Source organism: Peromyscus californicus, unplaced genomic scaffold (assembly GCF_007827085.1).
Source record: "Peromyscus californicus insignis strain IS unplaced genomic scaffold, ASM782708v3 Scaffold_23__1_contigs__length_62951481, whole genome shotgun sequence".
NCBI classification, from domain to species: Eukaryota; Metazoa; Chordata; class Mammalia; order Rodentia; family Cricetidae; genus Peromyscus; species Peromyscus californicus.
The window spans coordinates 14,927,323-14,946,490 of NW_026294534.1; the positions used below are offsets into that span (position 1 = coordinate 14,927,323).

The 19,168-nt window shown below is 40.9% G+C and overlaps 1 protein-coding gene across 2 annotated transcripts; it reads right to left on the minus strand.

Moving 5' to 3' along the window:
• Nucleotides 1-1,967: 1,967 nt before the first annotated feature.
• Nucleotides 1,968-18,940, minus strand: Vdac3 (voltage dependent anion channel 3). 2 transcript variants are annotated; one of them, XM_052751820.1, is made up of 9 exons: nt 18,806-18,940; nt 13,785-13,853; nt 12,607-12,656; nt 8,788-8,940; nt 7,126-7,178; nt 5,379-5,606; nt 3,971-4,121; nt 3,091-3,148; nt 1,968-2,484 (listed from the first exon to the last, which is right to left on the minus strand). In XM_052751820.1, the coding sequence occupies exons 2-9, from the start codon at nt 13,849-13,851 to the stop codon at nt 2,393-2,395; spliced, it is 852 nt and encodes a 283-aa protein (XP_052607780.1). In that variant the 5' UTR covers nt 13,852-13,853; nt 18,806-18,940; the 3' UTR covers nt 1,968-2,392. The 2 variants fall into 2 exon arrangements, with proteins under 2 accessions (XP_052607780.1, XP_052607782.1); XM_052751822.1 differs by lacking the exon at nt 18,806-18,940 and adding an exon at nt 18,388-18,771.
• Between the last annotated feature and the right edge of the window lie 228 nt (nt 18,941-19,168).

Here is a 19,168-nt window from a genome sequence, read left to right on the forward strand (position 1 = left end):
TAATATTCTACCACACAAATATGTCTAGTTGTTTTAAGATACACCAATTAGAAACAGCAAGGAATCCTAATGGGTACATTTTGAAAGTGTGGCAACAGTGTTAATGTGGATGTAAAGGGGTGGACAAGCACTACTGATAGAAATATAAATTGATACCAAATATTTGAAGGGTAAATTTGTGCTACCCTTTTTTTAAATTAATTAATTAATGTATGTTTGGTTTTGGTTTTTCGAGACAGGCTTTCTCTGTATATCCTTGGCTGTCCTAGAACTTGCTCTGTAGAGCAGGCTGGCCTCAAACTCAGAGATCTACCTGCTTCTGCCTCCTGAGTACTGGGATTAATGGCATGCACCACCACCACCTGGCTGTGCCACCTATTAAATGCCTAGGCCCTGTAGCTCATGTCACTTCTAGAAACCTTACAGAACTATGCTGTTCAACTCAACAGCCACTAACTACATGTAATCATTTAAACAAATTAATTAAAATTAAATTTCAAATTCAATTGTTTAGTTGTCCTTATACTAAAAGTGCTTAACAGCCGTATGTAGCTAGTATACAAAGAAACCACATTCATCATTATGGAAGGTTCTACATGGCAATGCTACTGTGGAAATATCCAGAAAAAAAGGAATGACATTCAATGTTGCACTGGACATAATGCAAAACCAAATACAACACAAAATGGTTAAATAAGTCATATTCATAGTAACTCGTGAACATAAAAAAATTAGACCAATAAGTAAAATGTGCAATATGGAATGTTACTGAGGATGTAGGGAAATGGGCATTCAAACATTGGCAAAAACGTAAATAAACAGGAAGAGTTAATTTTAGACGTTAAATTTAGACATGTACTCCAAGGCCAAGGAGAAGGTTTGGTGGGTAAAGGTGCCTGCCACCAAGCCTGATGGCCAGAGTTTGATCTCCAAGACCGACTTGGTGGAAAGAAAACTAACTCTCACAAGTTGTCCTCTGACCTCAAAATACACACTGTGGCACACTTGTGCACAGACACACACACAAAGTGAATGTGGTGGTTTGGATGGGAATGGCCCCCTAGGCTCCTGTTTGAATACTTGGTCCCCAGCTTGCTGAACTGTTTGGGAAGGACTAAGTGTCACTGGGAGTAGGCTTTGAGATTTCAAATTCTCAGTATGTCTCTCTGCCTCCTACTTGCAAGATATGCTGTAGGCTGTCCCTGCCACCACGCCTTTGCTCTACCATCACGGCCTCTGACCCTCTGAGACCTAAGCTTTCTTTTAGGAGCTGCCTTGGTCAAGGTGTTTTCTCACAGCAATAGAACAGTAAATAAATTTTAATTTTTAAAAAGAAAAAAAATTATAAAAAATAAAGTATTCTAAAAGGAGATAAGCACTTTATTAACCTTCTATAAATGGACACCAACGAGACTCTTAAAATGCAAGCATCTGCAGGAATATACATCAAAGTGCTAGCAGTACTGAAAGGAAGTCCTGTGAGGAATGGGGATTCCTACCTTTAACCCGACTCTGAGCTGTCTACAACTCTTGTAACCAGCATACATTACTTATGTACTTGAAGTAAGGGGTCTGCCCTAGAGTATTACGTCCATCCGTATCTTTCCTAAACTGCTAACTCCTTCAGTTGTGTTTTCAGACCTAGTACTCACAAACCCTTTTTTCCGGAAGCCCTGGAGGCGTCGGGTATCCCCTTCCCAATGCAGTCTCCCCGCCTCCATTTCCTTCCCTCTGCCCATCTCTTCACCTCGGCAGATTCGGGACACTCTGACATGATCCACCAGGAAGCTTGTTCCGACAGCTGTGCTCCTCCACAGCAGAGCAAACCCCTGCTCCGTCCCTCGGAGTGGAGTGAGAACTGGAGTCAGAGGGAGGCGCGAAAGCACGTATGTTTTAGACACACCACTTCAGACTCGACTCCACTTTCGAAAACCAATCGGCCAGTACTAATAAATCAGATGAGCAACTATGTTCCAAATGTGATGGGTTTATTTCACTCTGATGCAAAACCAAAGACTTCACTACAGCAGAGATCGCTAGAACCAAAGGTCATGGAAAAGTGGAGTGGGACATGCAGGACGTGATGTACAAACTGGGGAGTCAGATCATTTTCTTTAACATGACACTACGTTGTTGCTGAGGAACATATTTAAATTAACACTGCAGAACTCAACTGAAATGTGGCACAAACATGACAATCTCCAGGCATGCCTTCAAGGACCTCTCTTAGGATGGATTTGTAATCTCTAGACTTCAGTGTGGGAAGGATTACAATTCTTTGGAAGAATAAAAAGTTCACACTTTTGAAATTTCACAGAATTTTAAGGCCAAAACATAGTGGGTTCACTTCTCTTCACTTCCAGGGACAAATGATGTTCTACTCAAAATCACATTAAGCTTCCAGTTCAAATCCCAATCCAACCTTGTGACCTCCTGCATTGAAGTTCTTTCCATCTATTAAAGCTGACAGGGTCAGTTTGACTCCTAGGAAGAAGAAATTACCACATTATTTGCAGTCAGAATGGTACTTGGACTTAAAATATTCTAGAAATAATGGATCTGAGTCAACAGCATGGAGTATGGGTAGGCCTAAGCTATACTACACTGGCACAGCTTGTCTAGTCTGTTTACCTGTGCTGAGCAGAGCACAAGGAAGAAAAACTATCTGGAGTTCAAGATTAAGAATAATAGGGCGTGGGGGTGGGGGGTGGAGAACCTGGAGAGATGGCTCAGTGGTTAAGAGCACTGACTACTCTTTCAGAGGACCCAGGTTCGATTCCCAGCACCCACATGGCAGCTCACAACTGTCTGTAACTCCAGGATTCAACACCCTCACACAGACATACATACAGACAAAACACCATATTAAAAAAAAGAAGAATGAGGGACGCGCCAACGTCAAAGGCTGTGACGAAAGCACAGTTAGAAGTGCACAGCAGAAGCACTTGTTCCTCTTCCCTTCACCTGCATGACTAGCGGTTACAGAGGCCTGGTCATCCACGGGGACTGCCTAAGTCTCTCCTTTTGCATTCACTTTCTTTTTGTAACTTTCTACTCTGACCCTCCACTAATTCATTCTTTTTTACATACCTGGTCGGAGGGTCTGCGTATAACCCAGTCCAATTAAACTGGCATTATTTACTTTGGCCTATGATTAAGAGAAGAAAGTAAAAGCAATTAGAAAACAACTTCACATCATTCCAATGCAAAAACTGCTTCATGCACAAGGTTTTTAAAGGTAAAAGCACACCGGAGCTTAATCTAGAATTATTAAAACTGAAAAAAAATAAAGATAATTTTTTAAGAAGTCAATAGGACTGATAGGAATTGTGGGTAATATGAGAATGTATGTTTTAAAGTTCTTAAACAGATTTTCAAGCACATTGTGACCAAGCATCTCTATGTTGTTCTGAGAGTCTCACTAAGTAGCCCTGATTACCCTGGAACTATGAAAACCAAACTATCTTTGAACTCACAGAGATCTGCCAGCCTCTGCCTCCCAGGTGCTGGGATTAAAGGCGTGCAGCACCATGCCTGGCCTGTACTGAATTCTTGAAGATGCCAATTCCCAACCTCTGCCAGTGATTAGAGCACGAACTCTGCTGTCATAAAACCAGGTCTGAACTCCTATTTTGACACTACTGCCTCCTGTGACACTGACCTAGTTTCCAGGTTGTCTGTAACAGGGATGAGGCTATCTCTCTTCACCACACCGAACAGCGAGGAGAATTACAAGGATAATACATGTAAAGCCTTATATGCAGAGCTCAACTAAGAATATACTGAGGCCAAAGGTCCGACAACAGCCAATAGGGGAGAAATTAGGACTAGAACCCCCATTTCCTGCCTTAGACATAATGACCTTTCCAGTACATGAGTGAGGTCATGAGGTTAATAAAGCACATGCAAACTGTAACGGCACTACAGCACGTGTTTACAGCTGGGAGCCAATCCAGCAGCACATTCTTACAGATAGAGAAGTTTTACAATCCAGCTTATATTTCGCAGCGATGCCAAAACGAGTGTTGTTGCTGCCAGCTGTCCATGCCAGGTTTATTGACGTTTCAATCTTCTCATTAACTTTCTGATAGATAGAGCCTCCAAATTCAGTACCGTCATTCCTGTTTTCACGGTGTAAAAAAACAAAAACAAAGTTTGAATCATTGACTAATAAGACATGGAAACAAATTCTACAACTATCTAAACATAGATTTCAACTGTGCAACTTTGGAGTCTAGCAAAATTCTAGTACAAATGACTATTAAACAAGAAATAAAACCAACCTATGAAATGTCTAAGAGCCTAATTAAAGCACAGTGGCACCTGATTCGTTTACTTGACTCTTCTACATAATATAAATTTCTTAAGACACAATTCACCTATGTTCAAAGGCAGATACCTCAGGTAAGTATATAGTCTGTAGGTATCTTTTATGGAATTTAGAAACTATAACCTATAACCTCTCTTTTATAGGCTTTAGGTCCATAAAGACTGTGGAAAGTGAGGTAAAACTATAGGAATAAAGACAATACTAGCTTTTACAATCTGTTTCCCACAGAGTGAGAAAACACTTTCCACACAATACCCAGGAGCACTGCTCCAGATCGAAATCCATGGCTCTTTGAAGTATCCCATGGTTTCCTAATAACAGTGTTCTGATACCATTGTCTATATTAGAGCATCCCACGAAGAGCAATACCTCAGAAACACACAGCTCATTCCTGCCTATAATCCCAGCACTGGAAGGTACTAGCATATCAGGAGTTTAAGGTCAGCCAATGCTACACAGTGAGTTTGAGGTTAGGCTGATCTATGTGAGATCCTGTTCTAAAACACCAAAAAACTAAATATATTATAAGTCAAGTTCAGGCTGATTCAGCCAACACTGAAATCCAGGATTATTTTGAGATCCCTATTATTTCTGAATGCAGTGGAGGGAGTAACTAGGTTCTAACCAAAGATGCATGAAAATCTCCACAAAGAATTACCAAAGAAGTTCCAGGACACTCAAATTATTTGGCGATTGTTCTTAAGTGTTTCAAACATCTGCTTCCAGATTCAGTCAAAATAAGTCCAAAGTAACAGTGAAGTGTATATATGCTCTGGGCTGTCTCCATTCAGTGGTTCTTTTACAAATTCTAAAACATCCCAAAGTTTGAGGTAAAAGCTGACAGCAACAACTAAGAGCAGCGTATCACGATGTACTCAGTTCATGAACTTCCTAACAATGAATGCACTGCTAACTATGAAAATGTACAACAGGACTGGTATCCACCAAGCAATTTTAACTTCTAATCACTTTTAACCTTCCTATCATGTAACAGCTACTACCTCTCAGGGGAACAGCACTTGCACTAAAGACAATTATAAACACTCACACATGAGTATGCAGTTGGAAGTCTGCAGCCTTGTAACCAAGAGCAAAATTATTCTGAGACAATTTGGATTTGGCTGTGTCAAAACTCATCTGATAGCCAGCAAGCCAACCTTCAAAGGCCAACACAGCCCAGCCATAGATGGTCGGTCCAGAAAAATCTATATCAATGTTACTGCCAATACTAAAACAATCACGTTTAAATGAGGCCTTTAATTTCCCGCTCTTCTTTCTGTAAAAACAAACAATACAATGAAAACAATGTGAGTCTACTATTTCCAGTGAATTGTAATGTAAGACCCTCTCTAAAGGTAAATATTGTTTTCGTAAATGACATAATATATGGAAAAATGTTTCAAATGACTTAGCTCTACAAATACAACTCTGTTAGGATTAAACTACATGTCAACAGTTATGATGGTACACTCCTTTAATACTGGCACCTGGGAAATAGAGGCAGGTGGATCTCTGTGAGTTCAGGAGAGCCACAGCTACACAAAGAAACTGTTCAAAACAGAAAATAAATAAATAAAACAGAGAAATGTTTATGTCTTTATGTATTCCTCACCATGAGTTGAAATAATAAAAGTATTTTATGGTTAATCTCATAAAGGCATGAATGAATCACTAGAGAGTTAACAGATATGAAAACGGTTTTGAAGTTCTGCTGCACAACAGGGTCACTACGCATAAAGTACTATATAGTTCAAAAACAATGCAAGGGTTTTAAATTTGCTTTCCACTCAAAAAAATGATAGATTCTTAATGAGATAGATACACTTATCCTAGTTGATTAATGTATACACATATTCAAACATTACATATTACCCCACAGATATATACAATTGTGTCAAAAAATAAAGTCCATAAATCCACAAGTAGTAAAATATTTCACTGCCAAAACAATAATCTGAAGATCATATAATATATATACAAATTTATATATATAAATATACACAGAGACACGAGAAATAGAGTATCTTTAAATATTTTCAAGTTACAAAAGTAACATCAAAACACATTACTAACTTATTAGTGGTATTTCTACTAAAATACACTTGTTTGTTGTAGACAAGGTTTCAATAAGTAGCCCCGGTTATCCTGGAACTTGCGGAGATCTACCTGCCTGTCTCCAGAATGCTGGGACTAAAAGTGTGCACCAACATATCCAGCAGAAATATATTTTCAATAACAATGCTGAATATTCAGAATTAGTTCTAAATAACCTTTGTCTATTAGTTCCAAATAGTCCTCACAAGGCTTTTAAGAGAATATCTGATCTAAAAATAATTAAAGCATGTGAAGAAAGGACAAATTCCTCTTTGCATTTATCTAGCACCTCTGCCTTCAGATAGCAGAAACCAGGTTGAACACATAAGTGACATAATGGGAAGCAGACTAAGCCTAGAGGACTTCCCAGGCTCAGAAATTAAGTTCGCAGCACAACCTCTCACTCTGGTCCCTTACAATCAGTAGATTACACTCTTGCCATACCCATTAGTCTTTCAACAGATAGAACTATGGTCTCAGACCTTCCAAGTCCCAAGATAGATGTGCCTGTTTAAACTTCTTTACTGACAATGTTATGCTGCCTTGAGGAGCTCTTTCTTTAAAGACATGCAAAAGTATTCTAGAATTGCTAAAACAAGTTCCCGTTTCTCCCTGCCTCTACAGTTCCCATTTTACATTTCCAATGCTAAAGCTCTAGGCCTTCAAAAAGAAATCAGAAAAAAATGGGTTTGGATAATTACCCTGTGTTTGGTACAAATATGGTATCAAGAGTCAGTTTCAACCCTTCCGCCAACTGTAAAACAAAAATTTGTCAATTAACAATTAATTTTCTATTCTTTAACTAAAAAAAGCCAATTCTAAAGCTTCCTCCCACTTTCTCTTTAATAATGAAGTCATTAAAGAAAGCCAGATAGTAAATTATATAGTAAATTACCTTCCCCATCTTTTCTTTCTTCCTTTTTTCCAAGACAGGGTTTCTCTGTGTAGCCCTGGCTGTCCTGGGATCCCTCTGTAGACTAGGTCAGCCTTGAACTCAGAGATCCACCTGCCCCTCCCCACCCACAGTGCTGGGATTAAAGGCATGCACTACCACTCTCCGGCTTTTATGTCCTATCTTTCTTCATCCCCTTAACTCCCTCTCTCCCTTCAAGCCCTCCCCTCCTCCTGGTTCCCTTCTCAAAATATAAATTAAGCTGGTTATGGTAGCATGTCCCTATAATCTAAGCTACTCAGGAGGCCGAGGCAGAACACCTTAAGCCCAAAAGTTTACAACTAGCCGGAATGACATAATGAGGACCCCATCTCAAACATTTTAAAAAGGTGCCAGGCATTGTGGCACATGCCTTTAATCCCGGCACATGGGAGACAGAGGCAGGTGGATCTCTGTGAGTTTGAGACCAGCCTGGTCTACAAAGCTAGTTCCAGGACAGCCAGGGCTATGCAGAGAAACCCTATCTCAAAAAAACCAAAAAACCATGTATAGGTTTTTTGTATAGGATAAATCCTGATACATTAAATAACATAAATTATTGTCAAAAAAGAATTACTCCAATGTAACAAAATAATCTTGCTATTCTCTTGAAATAACTATAAGATAACCTGACACTTAACAAACCAACTTCTTTAGCTGTACCTCTTTATATGTGCCAATACACATAGATGTACCTTGAGAACCCAGCTGGGAATGGGGCACACTCTTGTAATTCCTGCACAGGCAGGAAAATCAGGAGTTCAAGGTCAACCTCAGCTACGAAGAAAGTTTTGAGGCCAGCTTAGATTACATGAGATCCATTCTCCAAAAGAAAAATGTAGTGCCCTGTACACAGTGGGTATCTAACAAAAATCAGCTACTTGGTTTTCTCCTTGAAAACATTTAAAAAATTTAGCAACATTCCTGGGCAGCTAATTTGCAAAGATTACCAAAGTAAACTGAATTACCAAGAGAGTCTGTCCTACTTAGGAGAGGATTACTGTGTGACACAATTAACTAATCAGAACAAAGACACAGTGTGCATTTCCAGAAATGTTAAAACACGCCAAGAAAAGCAATAAAAAAGAGAAAATATGGTAGAAGACATTGTAAAAATCCCACTCAGATTATATTTGGAGTTTGTCCAATTTTTAAAAGATTTTATTATTTTTAATCATGTGTATTTGTGTGTGCTTGTGTGGGAGTGTATACACATGGGTGCAGGGCTTTTGGGGCCAGAGGTATTAGATCCCCTGAAGCTGGAGTTATAGGTGGTTGTGAGCCACCTGACAAGACTCTGGGAACTGAACTCAGGTCTGTGTAAGAGCAGTAGGTGCCCTTAACAGCTAAGCCACCTCTCCAGTCCCAGTTATGCTCATTTGATAGGAAAGAGCTATGAAACCTACAAATAACGTTCACTGCTTTTTCTTACCTTATTCTCCCAAGAGATTTCTGTCCCAAGAGTATTGTCTGTGTTCCACTTTTGGGTGAAGGTGAGTCCGTAGTCACAGACCTTATACTTGGTCTCTAGGTTGCCTGATGCTTTCCCTGTATCAGTATAAGCATGACCTGAAGTAGAAAATTCCTGGTAAAAAAGAGAAAATAATTATGTTAAGATTAACTCACCAAACAGAAACCATTCATTTCAGAAAACAGTGTTCAGTGCATTAGAAACCACTGTAATTTCCTTTTTACCACAACCCTACCCTTCAACAGTGTACCTCCTGCTTTCTTTCTGTTTCTAAGCAGGTTTAGAACTTTAGATTATTCCTCCCTTCTTAATGATATTTATTATTCCATACATTCCTTTTTAATGGTCATATTAAATTCTTAACTTTAAAAGAAAAATATCTCTGCTAGAAATAAATGCCTTTATTAAAAAGGCAAAAATACTGAATTTTGAAGAATTTCACTTTCATGGCCTAAGATGACTATCAATTCTCTATAATACTTGTCAAACTGTAAATTTAAAGGTGCTTAAAAATCTATAAACAATACCTCCCACATTCTCTGTTTATAGTCAACAGTTTAGTACTTTGTGACTGGGATGTGGAGGTAAGGAGGGGGTGCAGGGGTGAGGGTGAGGAGGGGGTGCTGGGAAGGGGGTGCGTGGTGGGGGTAGGGAAGGGGTGCTGGAAATGGAACCCAAGGCCCTGACAACATCTCTATCACTAAACCTCAATCTATTATTTTATCTATGACTTATTTTTACTTTATGTGTATATAGGAGTGCCTACATGTATGTATGTGTACTATGTGCATGCCTGGTGCTCATCAAGACCAGAAAGGGGATTGGATTCACTGGAACTAAAGTTACAGGCAGTTGTGTACTACATGTGGGTATGAGGAACCAAACCTGGGTCCTCTGCAAGGACAGCAAGTACTTTTAACTGCCAAGCCATCTCTCCAGCCCCAACTACTGTTTTCTAGAAATGTATTTCCATGGTCTTGTGAAGTAGCTTAATGGTAAAGTGCTTGCCTAGTGTGCTCAAGGCCCTGGGTTCCATTCCAGCACTGCAAAAGAAAAAATACGTTTAAAATAAACGATCATTTTCAACTATATACTGACACAGCATTATGTATATTTACATGTTGTGAAATATGAATACTTCAGCCACAAAACTATATCTGTAAAACTGTCACCCTAAACTCTTTCAAACAATATTAAAATTATCTACCCATTTTCACAGTAAAACAGAATTTAAAATACCCTCTTTCCTCCCTCTCCACCTGGCCTACCCGCTAAAGTACAAAATAATCACTATGAATGCCATAAGTATATCTCCTCCCAACTTAAATGTCCTTTCCCCCATATTAGCAAGCAATTAGGAAAAGACCTTCTTCTAGGGGTAAGCAAATGGTCAATAGCTGTCACTGACAATCTGTGACTGTCAAGAAGAAACTTACTACCTGATCCTGTTTCAAGGAGTATTTCTGAAATCTGGCCAGCGGCAGTGAAAGGTTACCCTTCGTAAACAGTTCTGTTTCACTGTCGACAACATGAATCCTCCCTTTAGCCCTAACTCGAGATCTAGACAGAAGAAACCACTGGGAAGCTATGATGTTTATTAACACTACACAGAAAGCTTCCAAAATGAAAACTATGTCCACTTAGGGCAAGGCCTTGAGAACAATACAGCATAAGCCATGTTTAACAGCTCAGGTTAATTCCTTAATTGCGTTTAATAATAAATCTAACTGTCTCATACTGTAATTTTTACATTTACTTTTCAAAAATGACAAATACAGCAAATGTAAATATCTTGGTGTCATTCCACATCTTCCTTCCATCTCTTAGTCTGAAGCTCTCTCTATGGAGAATCTAAAGGACCAGAAACACAAATTCAAAGGGAAGCTACAACCATTCTAAGCTGAAGTCCAGACACTGCCTCAGTTTGGGTCTAATTTGACAGTGCAGTCAAGTGAGTATAAAATCCATTTACAACACAAAAATGGCATCTTCAGCTCTGCATTTAATGCTAGTAAGCAACACAGAGAAAGGTCCTGTAAAACAGAACCTGAGAAATGCACAAAGAGGATGAAATGTATCCTAAATGAGACAAAAGCAGCCACAGAGCAAGCACACAAGGTTCTTTCTCACCATCTGATGCACATCGCCACCGCAGCAGCATGGAAGGGAGAGAAAGGGAGAGTTAACTTCTCCAATACAATCCGAACTTCTGAAAGTTCTATTTCAACAGAACCATATGCACACTAGCCTCCTTAGCGAGGCAGGTCATATATACACTCATTCATTCATTCATTTATGACCAAGAAACCCAGGGAAAGTGACAGAACAAACCACAGTTGTGCAGAGTTCAATGCAAAATATCATACAAACTGCACACACTTTTCATCCTTCTAATTAAACAATTATATTCATAAATAAAACCTGCATGGGTTTGAATAAGCAAGCACCAATTAAAGATGTATTCTGTAAAACTAAATCAGAGAATAAGGTGAATTAAAAGTTCACCTGGGTGATAGTCAATGTTGTAGAGCACCAAAAAAAAAAAAAAAAAAAGGAAGGAAGGAAGAAAAGAAAAAGTTAGCCCACTAGACTCAGTGGCACAGGCCTGCCATCTGTCACCTAGAAGGCTGAGGGAGGAAGGTTGAAAATTCAAGGCCTGTCTTGGATACAAGGTGTGTTCAAGGACAAAAGTGGTACTTAGTAAGACCCTGCTCAAAAAAAAAAAAAAAAATTAGAAGTAGGGGGTCTAGGGATGTAATTCACTGGTAGAGAGCACTTTCCTTGCCTGCACGAGACCCTAGGTTCAATATGCAGTACCGGAGGAAAAATAGTTAATCTATTTGCTGAGATTTACTGAATGTCTGGTTAATGAAGTTTTGAAAAATATGTCAACATCTTGACTTCCAATAAAAAAGATTGGGCTGGGCAGTGGTGGCAGTACACGCCTTTAATCCCAGCACTTGGGAGGCAGAACCAGGCAGATCTCTGTGAGTTCGAGGCCAGCCTGGTCTACAGTGTGAGTTCCACGTTAGGTTCCAAAGCTACACAGAGAACTGTCTCGGGAATAAAGAAAAAGATTGGAAGAGAAACAGTTAAAAAACAAAAAATAGGAGCTGGAGAGATGGCTCAGTGGCTAAGAGCACTGGCTGCTCTTCCAATGGACTATGGTTTGATTCCCAGCACCCACAAGGTGACTCACAACTGTCTGTAACTCCAGTCCCAAGGGATCTGACTCCTTCTTCTGGCTTCCTTGGGCACCAGGCACACATGTGGTGCAGACATACATGCAGGCAAAATGCCCACACACATAAAAGAAATTAATTCACTTCTAAAAACATAAAATAATCTCATATATGCACACATATAAAAATACATTATATTTCTATATTTTGCATAAATCCATAATGAAAACACAGATTAAAATTAATTTATTTTGAGAAAATAAATAAAACTTGTATGACCCATTGGTTTCAGCACTCATACATATTTATGAAAGTATAAACATGAGTATAAATATGATAGAAGTCAAAAATAGACACTCTGTTTCACCTAAGGGTAAGATACCTGATACTCTAAGGAAGACACACAAAGAATCCCCTGCCAAAGTTAACCTAATTGTCTATAGGCTTCACAGGCTCAATGAACTCAGAAAAGGTCAAAGCTGTGGGGTATACAACTGTGTCAAGAGGATGCTGTTTTACAAAACAGTAAACAATTATTTTAAAATCAGTTCCCTTAAATTAACATGCTTTACCTATTAGAAATGTATTAGGTACTCACCACTCCACTACAAGACTTGGTTCTCAGATCTATTTTGACCATGCCAAACCCTAGAAACATTAAAAAACAAAGCAATATACAAAATTTAACTCTCGCTCCAGTTTTTAACTTAAAAAATATGAAAGTAATACATTATACATCCCATATGGAAAATACATGGTATTCTCATCAGATAAGAATTCGAAAAGAAACTGAATTATAACAAAAGTATAAATTCTAAAGGCTCTTAAAATGAATAAACTCATACTTTTAAAATATATAAATGTATAAGTATGTATAAAATGTATAAAAATGAATAAACCCATACCTTTTTAAAAAATGCACTATTTTACATACTAAAATTACTCAAAAATCTATGCTGTTGTGTGTATATACATATGTGCACATGTATATTTACACGTGTGTGTGCATGTGTGCTTGTGTGCATATGTGTGTATGTGTGTGTATGCAAGGTAAAAATATAATGAACCTTAGTAAGAAAAAAAAAATCAATGTGTACAGCACAGAAAAATTAAAAACTTAAAATTTCAAAACTTCAAATATTTTCTACTTGTAAAAGATATAATATATTGTTACCAAAAAAATAAAAACAGGAACTGTGCACTTTCATTAAAAATTGGTATATTAAAAAGCATTATATGGACCAGGCGATGGTGGCGCACGCCTTTAATCCCAGCACTCAGGAGGCAGAGGCAGGTGGATCTCTGTGCATTCCAGGCCAGTCTGGACTACAGAGCAAGTTCCAAGCCAGCCAGGGCTATGCAGTGAGACCCTGTCTCAAGGAGAAAAAAAAAAAATTATACAGAGAGGCGATAAGCACTTTAATCATACACAGAACTAGTGAAATGAGCATAAATATTATAGGTGGATGCTACTTCATATTACAAGTACTGGATACATTTATACATGTGTGTTTATGTATAATAACTGCTCTTAATGTTTGTAAAGGAGCCTAATGAATAAAAGATGAGGCTATTAATAGCTCCTAATATTTGTGATGTAGATTAATGGTCACTTACTCTTATTTTACTAACAGAGTATCTTATACACTTTATCAACTGAGCTATTCCCCAGCCTACAAAGCAAAAAGTTTAAGGATCTGTAAAAACATGCAACTAAATCCTCAGAACTCATCACTAATCCTGACCCAACATAAAAATTTACCATTGCATACTTACCATACCCTTTGTTAAAGACATCCTTGGCAGCCTTTCCTAGGTCACAGTAAGTTGGTGTGTTACACATATCTTAAAAATAAAAACAAGAGAGTAGCCATTTAGTATGTTCACTCCTAACTTTTCTTTCATCCTGAAAAGACATTTTTCTTCCTTTGCATCACTAACACTAATACTCTAATGTAACCAAAATTCAAAGAAGGTATTCGGCTCCTCAGACTAGAAAATAAGTTTCCTCATGAGATTCAGAGTTTCTTTTTAATTGTATTTCAAAGAAAACAAAGTTCTTACAGGTTTTGTTCAACTGTTTGATCTTTTCTGTGTATGTATTTGAGTGGCGGGTATGCATTTGTGCAGGCACACATGCATGTGTCTTGTTCCTCAGGTGCCATTCATGATTTTTGTTTGTTTTTTTTTTGTTTTCTCAAGACAGGGTTTCTCTGTGTAGTTTTGGTGTCTGTCCTGGATCTTGCTCTGTAGCCCAGGCTGGCCTTGAACACACAGAGATCCACCTGGCTCTACCTCCTAAGTGCTGGGATTGAATGTGTGCACTACCACCGCCCGGCTACATTCATGATTTTTTGGGACAGGGTCTATCTATCACTGGTCTGTAACTGACCTACCTAGCTAGGCAAGGTCCTTCTGCCTGTCTCCACCTCCCCAAGCTGGGATTACAAATACAAACCACTATGCTTGGCCTTTTCAAATGGGTTTTGGAAATTAAACTCTGTTCCTCAGGATTGTGTACTTTACCAACTGAACTATTCCCCAGACCACAGAGGGAAATTTTTAAGGAAATGTAAAAACATTAGATTAAATCCTCGGGGTTGAGGTGTGAGGGCCTAGGTTCAATCCCAATTGCACACCCCACAGGGAAAAAAAAAAAGTATACCAGCGCATGCCTCTAATCTCAGCCCAGCTGTTAAAGCAGAATAGAACAAATTCAAGGACAGTCTAAGAAACTTTTGGAAACTCTGTCTCAAAAAAAAAAAAGGGAGGGGGGAAGGTTTAGAAACTTTCAAGGTTGTCATATTTTGCTGCTCTGAAATTCAGTTCCTAAAAGAGACCTGATGGCTCAAGCCTGCACTCCCAGTGACTGAGGAGGCTGAAGCAGGAGGATCACAGGTTTAGGCCCATCCTGGACCACAGAATGAGCTCAAGGCTGGCCTAGGCAACTTAGTCAAAGACAAGAATAAAAAAGTAAAGAGACCTGGGAACATCAGTAACAGCAGAACATCTGCCTAGCACAGAGGCGCCCAGGCTCAATCCGGAACTACAGCCTCACTAAAAAAAGCTTCACCGGGACTGGAGAGAGAGCGCACCAGTTCAGAACACTAGCTGTTTTTCCAAAGACCAGAGGTTCAATTCCCAGCATACACATGGCATCTCACATCATCTTTCCAGTTCCAGGGGACATGGTGCCCTTTTATGGCTTCTACATGCACTGCACACATGTGATGCACAGACATGCGTACAGGCAAAACATTCATACACATAAAACCATAAAAAAATTAAAAAGTGGAAGTAATTTCTTAAATGCTTTGAAGCTGGGTGTGGTGGTACATGCCTTTGATCTCAGTTCTCAGGAGGTAGAGAAAAGCAGTGAGTTCGAGGCCAGCCTTGTCTACAGAGGATTCCAGTCCAATAAGAACAACATAGTGAAATCCTGTCTCAAAACAAAATTTAAAAATAAAGAAGGCTTCAAGAGACTGAACCAGGTACCTCAACAGACTAGAACAGGAGGACTTCAAATCCAAAGTCAGTCTGGGCTATAAGATCCTATCTCCAAAAAACAAACAAACAAAAAACACCTACTAATCGGGTGGTGGTGGTGGTGGTGGTGGTGGTGGTGGTGGTGGTGGTGGTGGTGGTGGTGGTGGGGTGCGTACCTTTAATCCCCCAGCACTCAGGAGGCAGAGGCAGGCAGATCTCTGTGAGCTTGAGGCCAGTCTGGTCTACAGATCGAGATCCAGGACAGGCACCAAAACTACACGGAGAAACCCTATTTCAAAAAAAAACAAAAAAAAACAAAACACCCCACCTACAGAGGCTGGAGTGACTCAGCAGTTAAGAGCACGTGTCAGGCAGCCCATAACCACCTACAACTCTAGTTCTCGGGACCCGACACCTTCTTCCAGCCCCTGCAGGCATCTGCACACACCTGACATACACACCTACAAACACACACTATAAACAAAAACATTTTTAAAATCTACTAAATTAAATATACTCTTCCAGAATACAGTCTTTCTCAAAGCTTTTTAAAAAATATTATAATTTTACCATTAACCAGAAAGAGAATAGAATCCATCTGTAGTAACCTGCTTAGCAAAAATAGGTGTGAATTTTGAAATTAAAACCTTTGAAAATCCAAGGTGCTTTGACTTTATATCTTGCCTACTCATTATTCATCCAGCTTTTGTAAAAAGCCACTAAGACCCTCATACTGAAATCTCAGTGAATATACCCTCCCTCAGCCTCTGCATAGCAAACCCCTGAAGCAGTTTCTGCTGTCTCCCTGTTAAAGACTCAGAAGCTGAGCTTCAGCAACCTCAAATAAGCCCATTAGCAAGATTTTATGATCCCAGAAAATTCCAGAGTACCAGTCAGTTTCCAGGCATGTTCCACCTGGGGGCCACATGCAGCCAAAGATAGCAATGAATGTGGCCCACTACTACAAAAACAAACATTAAAACATGAGATTTGGGGCTGGTGAGACGGGGTTAAGGCACTAACTGCCAAGACTCAAGACCTGAGTTCTGTCCCTCACACCTACATGGTGGAAGGAGAGAACCAACTCCCACACACTGTCCTCCAACCTCCACAATCAGGCAGTGGTGTGAACACATCTACACACAAAAACACACTAGTTCTCTAATTTGGGACTGGTAAGATGACTGAACAAGTAAAGGTCTTTGCCTCCAAACCAAACAATCTGATTCTGACGGCAGAGCACATATGGTGGATAGAATGAACTCCCCCAAGTCATCCTCTGACCATCACACATGGAAGAAGCAAAAGCATGCAGAACCGTGTGCGTGCGCGCGCGCGCACACACACACACACACACACACACACACACACACACACACACAATATATATATATTATACATAGGCTGGGCATGGTGACACAGGACTTCAACCCCAGTACTCAGAAGGCAGAGACAGACACAATCTTTAAGTTTGAAGCAAGGCAGGGGTACTACACAGTGAAACACTGTATCAAAAAAAAGGGGGGGGTTGTTTTTGATTTGTTTGTAAGTTGCCTGCATGGTTCTTGAGCATGACTTTTATAGATGACAAAGTTGTTGAGCATGAAATTTTGTAGATGAAGTTGGGTAACAATGTCAGCAGGTTGAACACATCTGCAAATTACATCACTGTGCCTGAACTATGGACACTTCACAAATCCTTCAACTAAATAACCTATGTATTTACACTAAGTCCAACTCTTAATCTGAATTTCTGCTAGGCTTTTACTATAACTAACAGGGCCTTAGTTTATAGCCCAGGCTGGGATTATAGTTATGTGCCACCATATTCAGCATGACTCATTTCCTAACCGGGAATTCATTTAAAAATTGTGCCTGTCAAATACACACACTGTGACATAAAATTACGAGGAAAGAACATACCAAAAAAAAATCATATCTAAAGTCAGGGCAGGAGAGATGCCTCAGTTGGCGAAGTGTCTGTCACACAAGCATGAGGAACGGAGTATGAATCGCCAGGGACCCACACAGCATTCGAGTAGGGACAAGGCAGAGACAGGAGGAACCCTGGAGCCCACTGATTAGCCAGCCTAGCCAAATAGATGAGCTCTCAGCTCAGGGGAAAGACCTTTTCTCAAAAACAAATAAAAGAGCAATTAAAGAAGGTACCCAGTATTAACTACTGGACTCCCCATGCACACATGTGCACACAAACATGTACATACACCACATAAACAAGTCCACACACACCCAAAAAAATTATAAAGAGAAAGGGGGTGGCTTATGAGTAAGGCACTTGTCTTACATAGATAAGGCCACGGGTTCTTCTATCTGAGGCACAACCAAAAGGAAAAGTTAAAGAGTCAAGGCAAACGATGGTGTTGGTGTTCTGCGTCACTCTATAATAAAATTGTGCTCTATGCTACAAGTCCACTATGAGGGTAATCTGACAATTCCGGTAGTGATGTAAATTGTTTGCCATAATTCTGGGAGGGAGGTATAGAAATGCAGGTCTCACATATTCAGACAGAAACGTTTACAGTTTTAGGTCTTCATGCTGATCAGGGAGAAAATACACTAAAATGGTCAAACTGTCTAAGTGCTAATCACAAGCTTTTAGCGTTTGATTGACTGTTTCTGAAAATCATCCCTTTGCAAAAGTCAAGTGGCTAACTGAACTCGTTGATGCCGAAACCGTCCTTTATTCGGGCCCATGATTCTGATGGGAAATGCACTGCTGGTATGATCAAGCAAAAATCGAGAAAACACAGAGCCTCCATATTTCTCGAAAGAGTGAAGCTACCACCTCGCATTTCTATTAGCTCTACAAAACAGATATGCACCATGCCCCAAGGCTGCATTCGACCCCGAGAGGAAAACAAAAGGCACTAACTAGATACTACAGCTTCTCTTTTGTTCCTTGTTTCTGCTTTTTAAGATGCATGAAGAGCATCCTCACTTCGGCCGTCGGGAGTGCAAGGCACGCCTGACAGATGCTGGGCACGTCAGAGAGGGAGGTGAGGGCAAGGTTGGGGTGTAGGCTTGGGGTTCCAGAACTCGTCCTCTCTAGAAACCGCCCTCCTTCCAGCCTGGCCCCGGGCAGAACGCCAGTGCGCACGCCGGGCGCGGCGGAAGGTCGCGGCCCAGGGAGGCGACTCCCGCCCTCAGGCGGCCAGCAAGGTTCGGGCAGCCGGAGTCTTCCCCGGCTCGCCTCGCCCTAGGCCGGCGTCCCTCAGCTTCTCCTCCGCGGCCTCGGCTCGTCAGGCCCGCCGGCCCTCCGCCCACCCGGCCCGTGGCAGCGGCCGCCTCACCTACAACCCGAGGGTGGGCCCGGCCCGCTCCACCAAGGCAACGCTGAAGGTCTTCTCGCACCAACGCCGTCTGCGCCTGCGCGACCTCGCTCCCCGCCGCGCCTGCGCGCCCGTCGCCCCAGAGCGCGAGTGCGCGCGGTGCCGCGCCGGAGACCCGGCGCGCAGGGGGCGGCGTGGGGACGCCTCCGCCAACTGTCCGGCCTCGCGTGCGCGTGCGCAGGAGCTCCCTACTCCCCCCCCCTTCCTCCCCCCGCCCGGCAGGCGGGTGGCCGGCGGCGGGGGTTGAGGAAAGGGACACAAAGCGCCGGCAGGACCTGAGCGCTGGCCCCGGAGGCGTGGGTTCTCGCGAGAACGTGCCGCGGC

What these genes read in the sequence shown, in the direction of transcription:
- Vdac3 (XM_052751820.1), bottom strand. Translation starts at nt 13,851, where the DNA reads ATGTGTAACACACCAACTTACTGTGACCTAGGAAAGGCTGCCAAGGAT. An exon ending in TGTCTTTAACAAAGGGTATG is followed by an intron (nt 12,657 to 13,784) that starts GTAAGTATGCAA and finishes TAATGTTTCTAG; the next exon opens with GGTTTGGCATGGTCAAAATA. An exon ending in TACGCAGACCCTCCGACCAG is followed by an intron (nt 2,485 to 3,090) that starts GTATGTAAAAAA and finishes TCTTCTTCCTAG; the next exon opens with GAGTCAAACTGACCCTGTCA.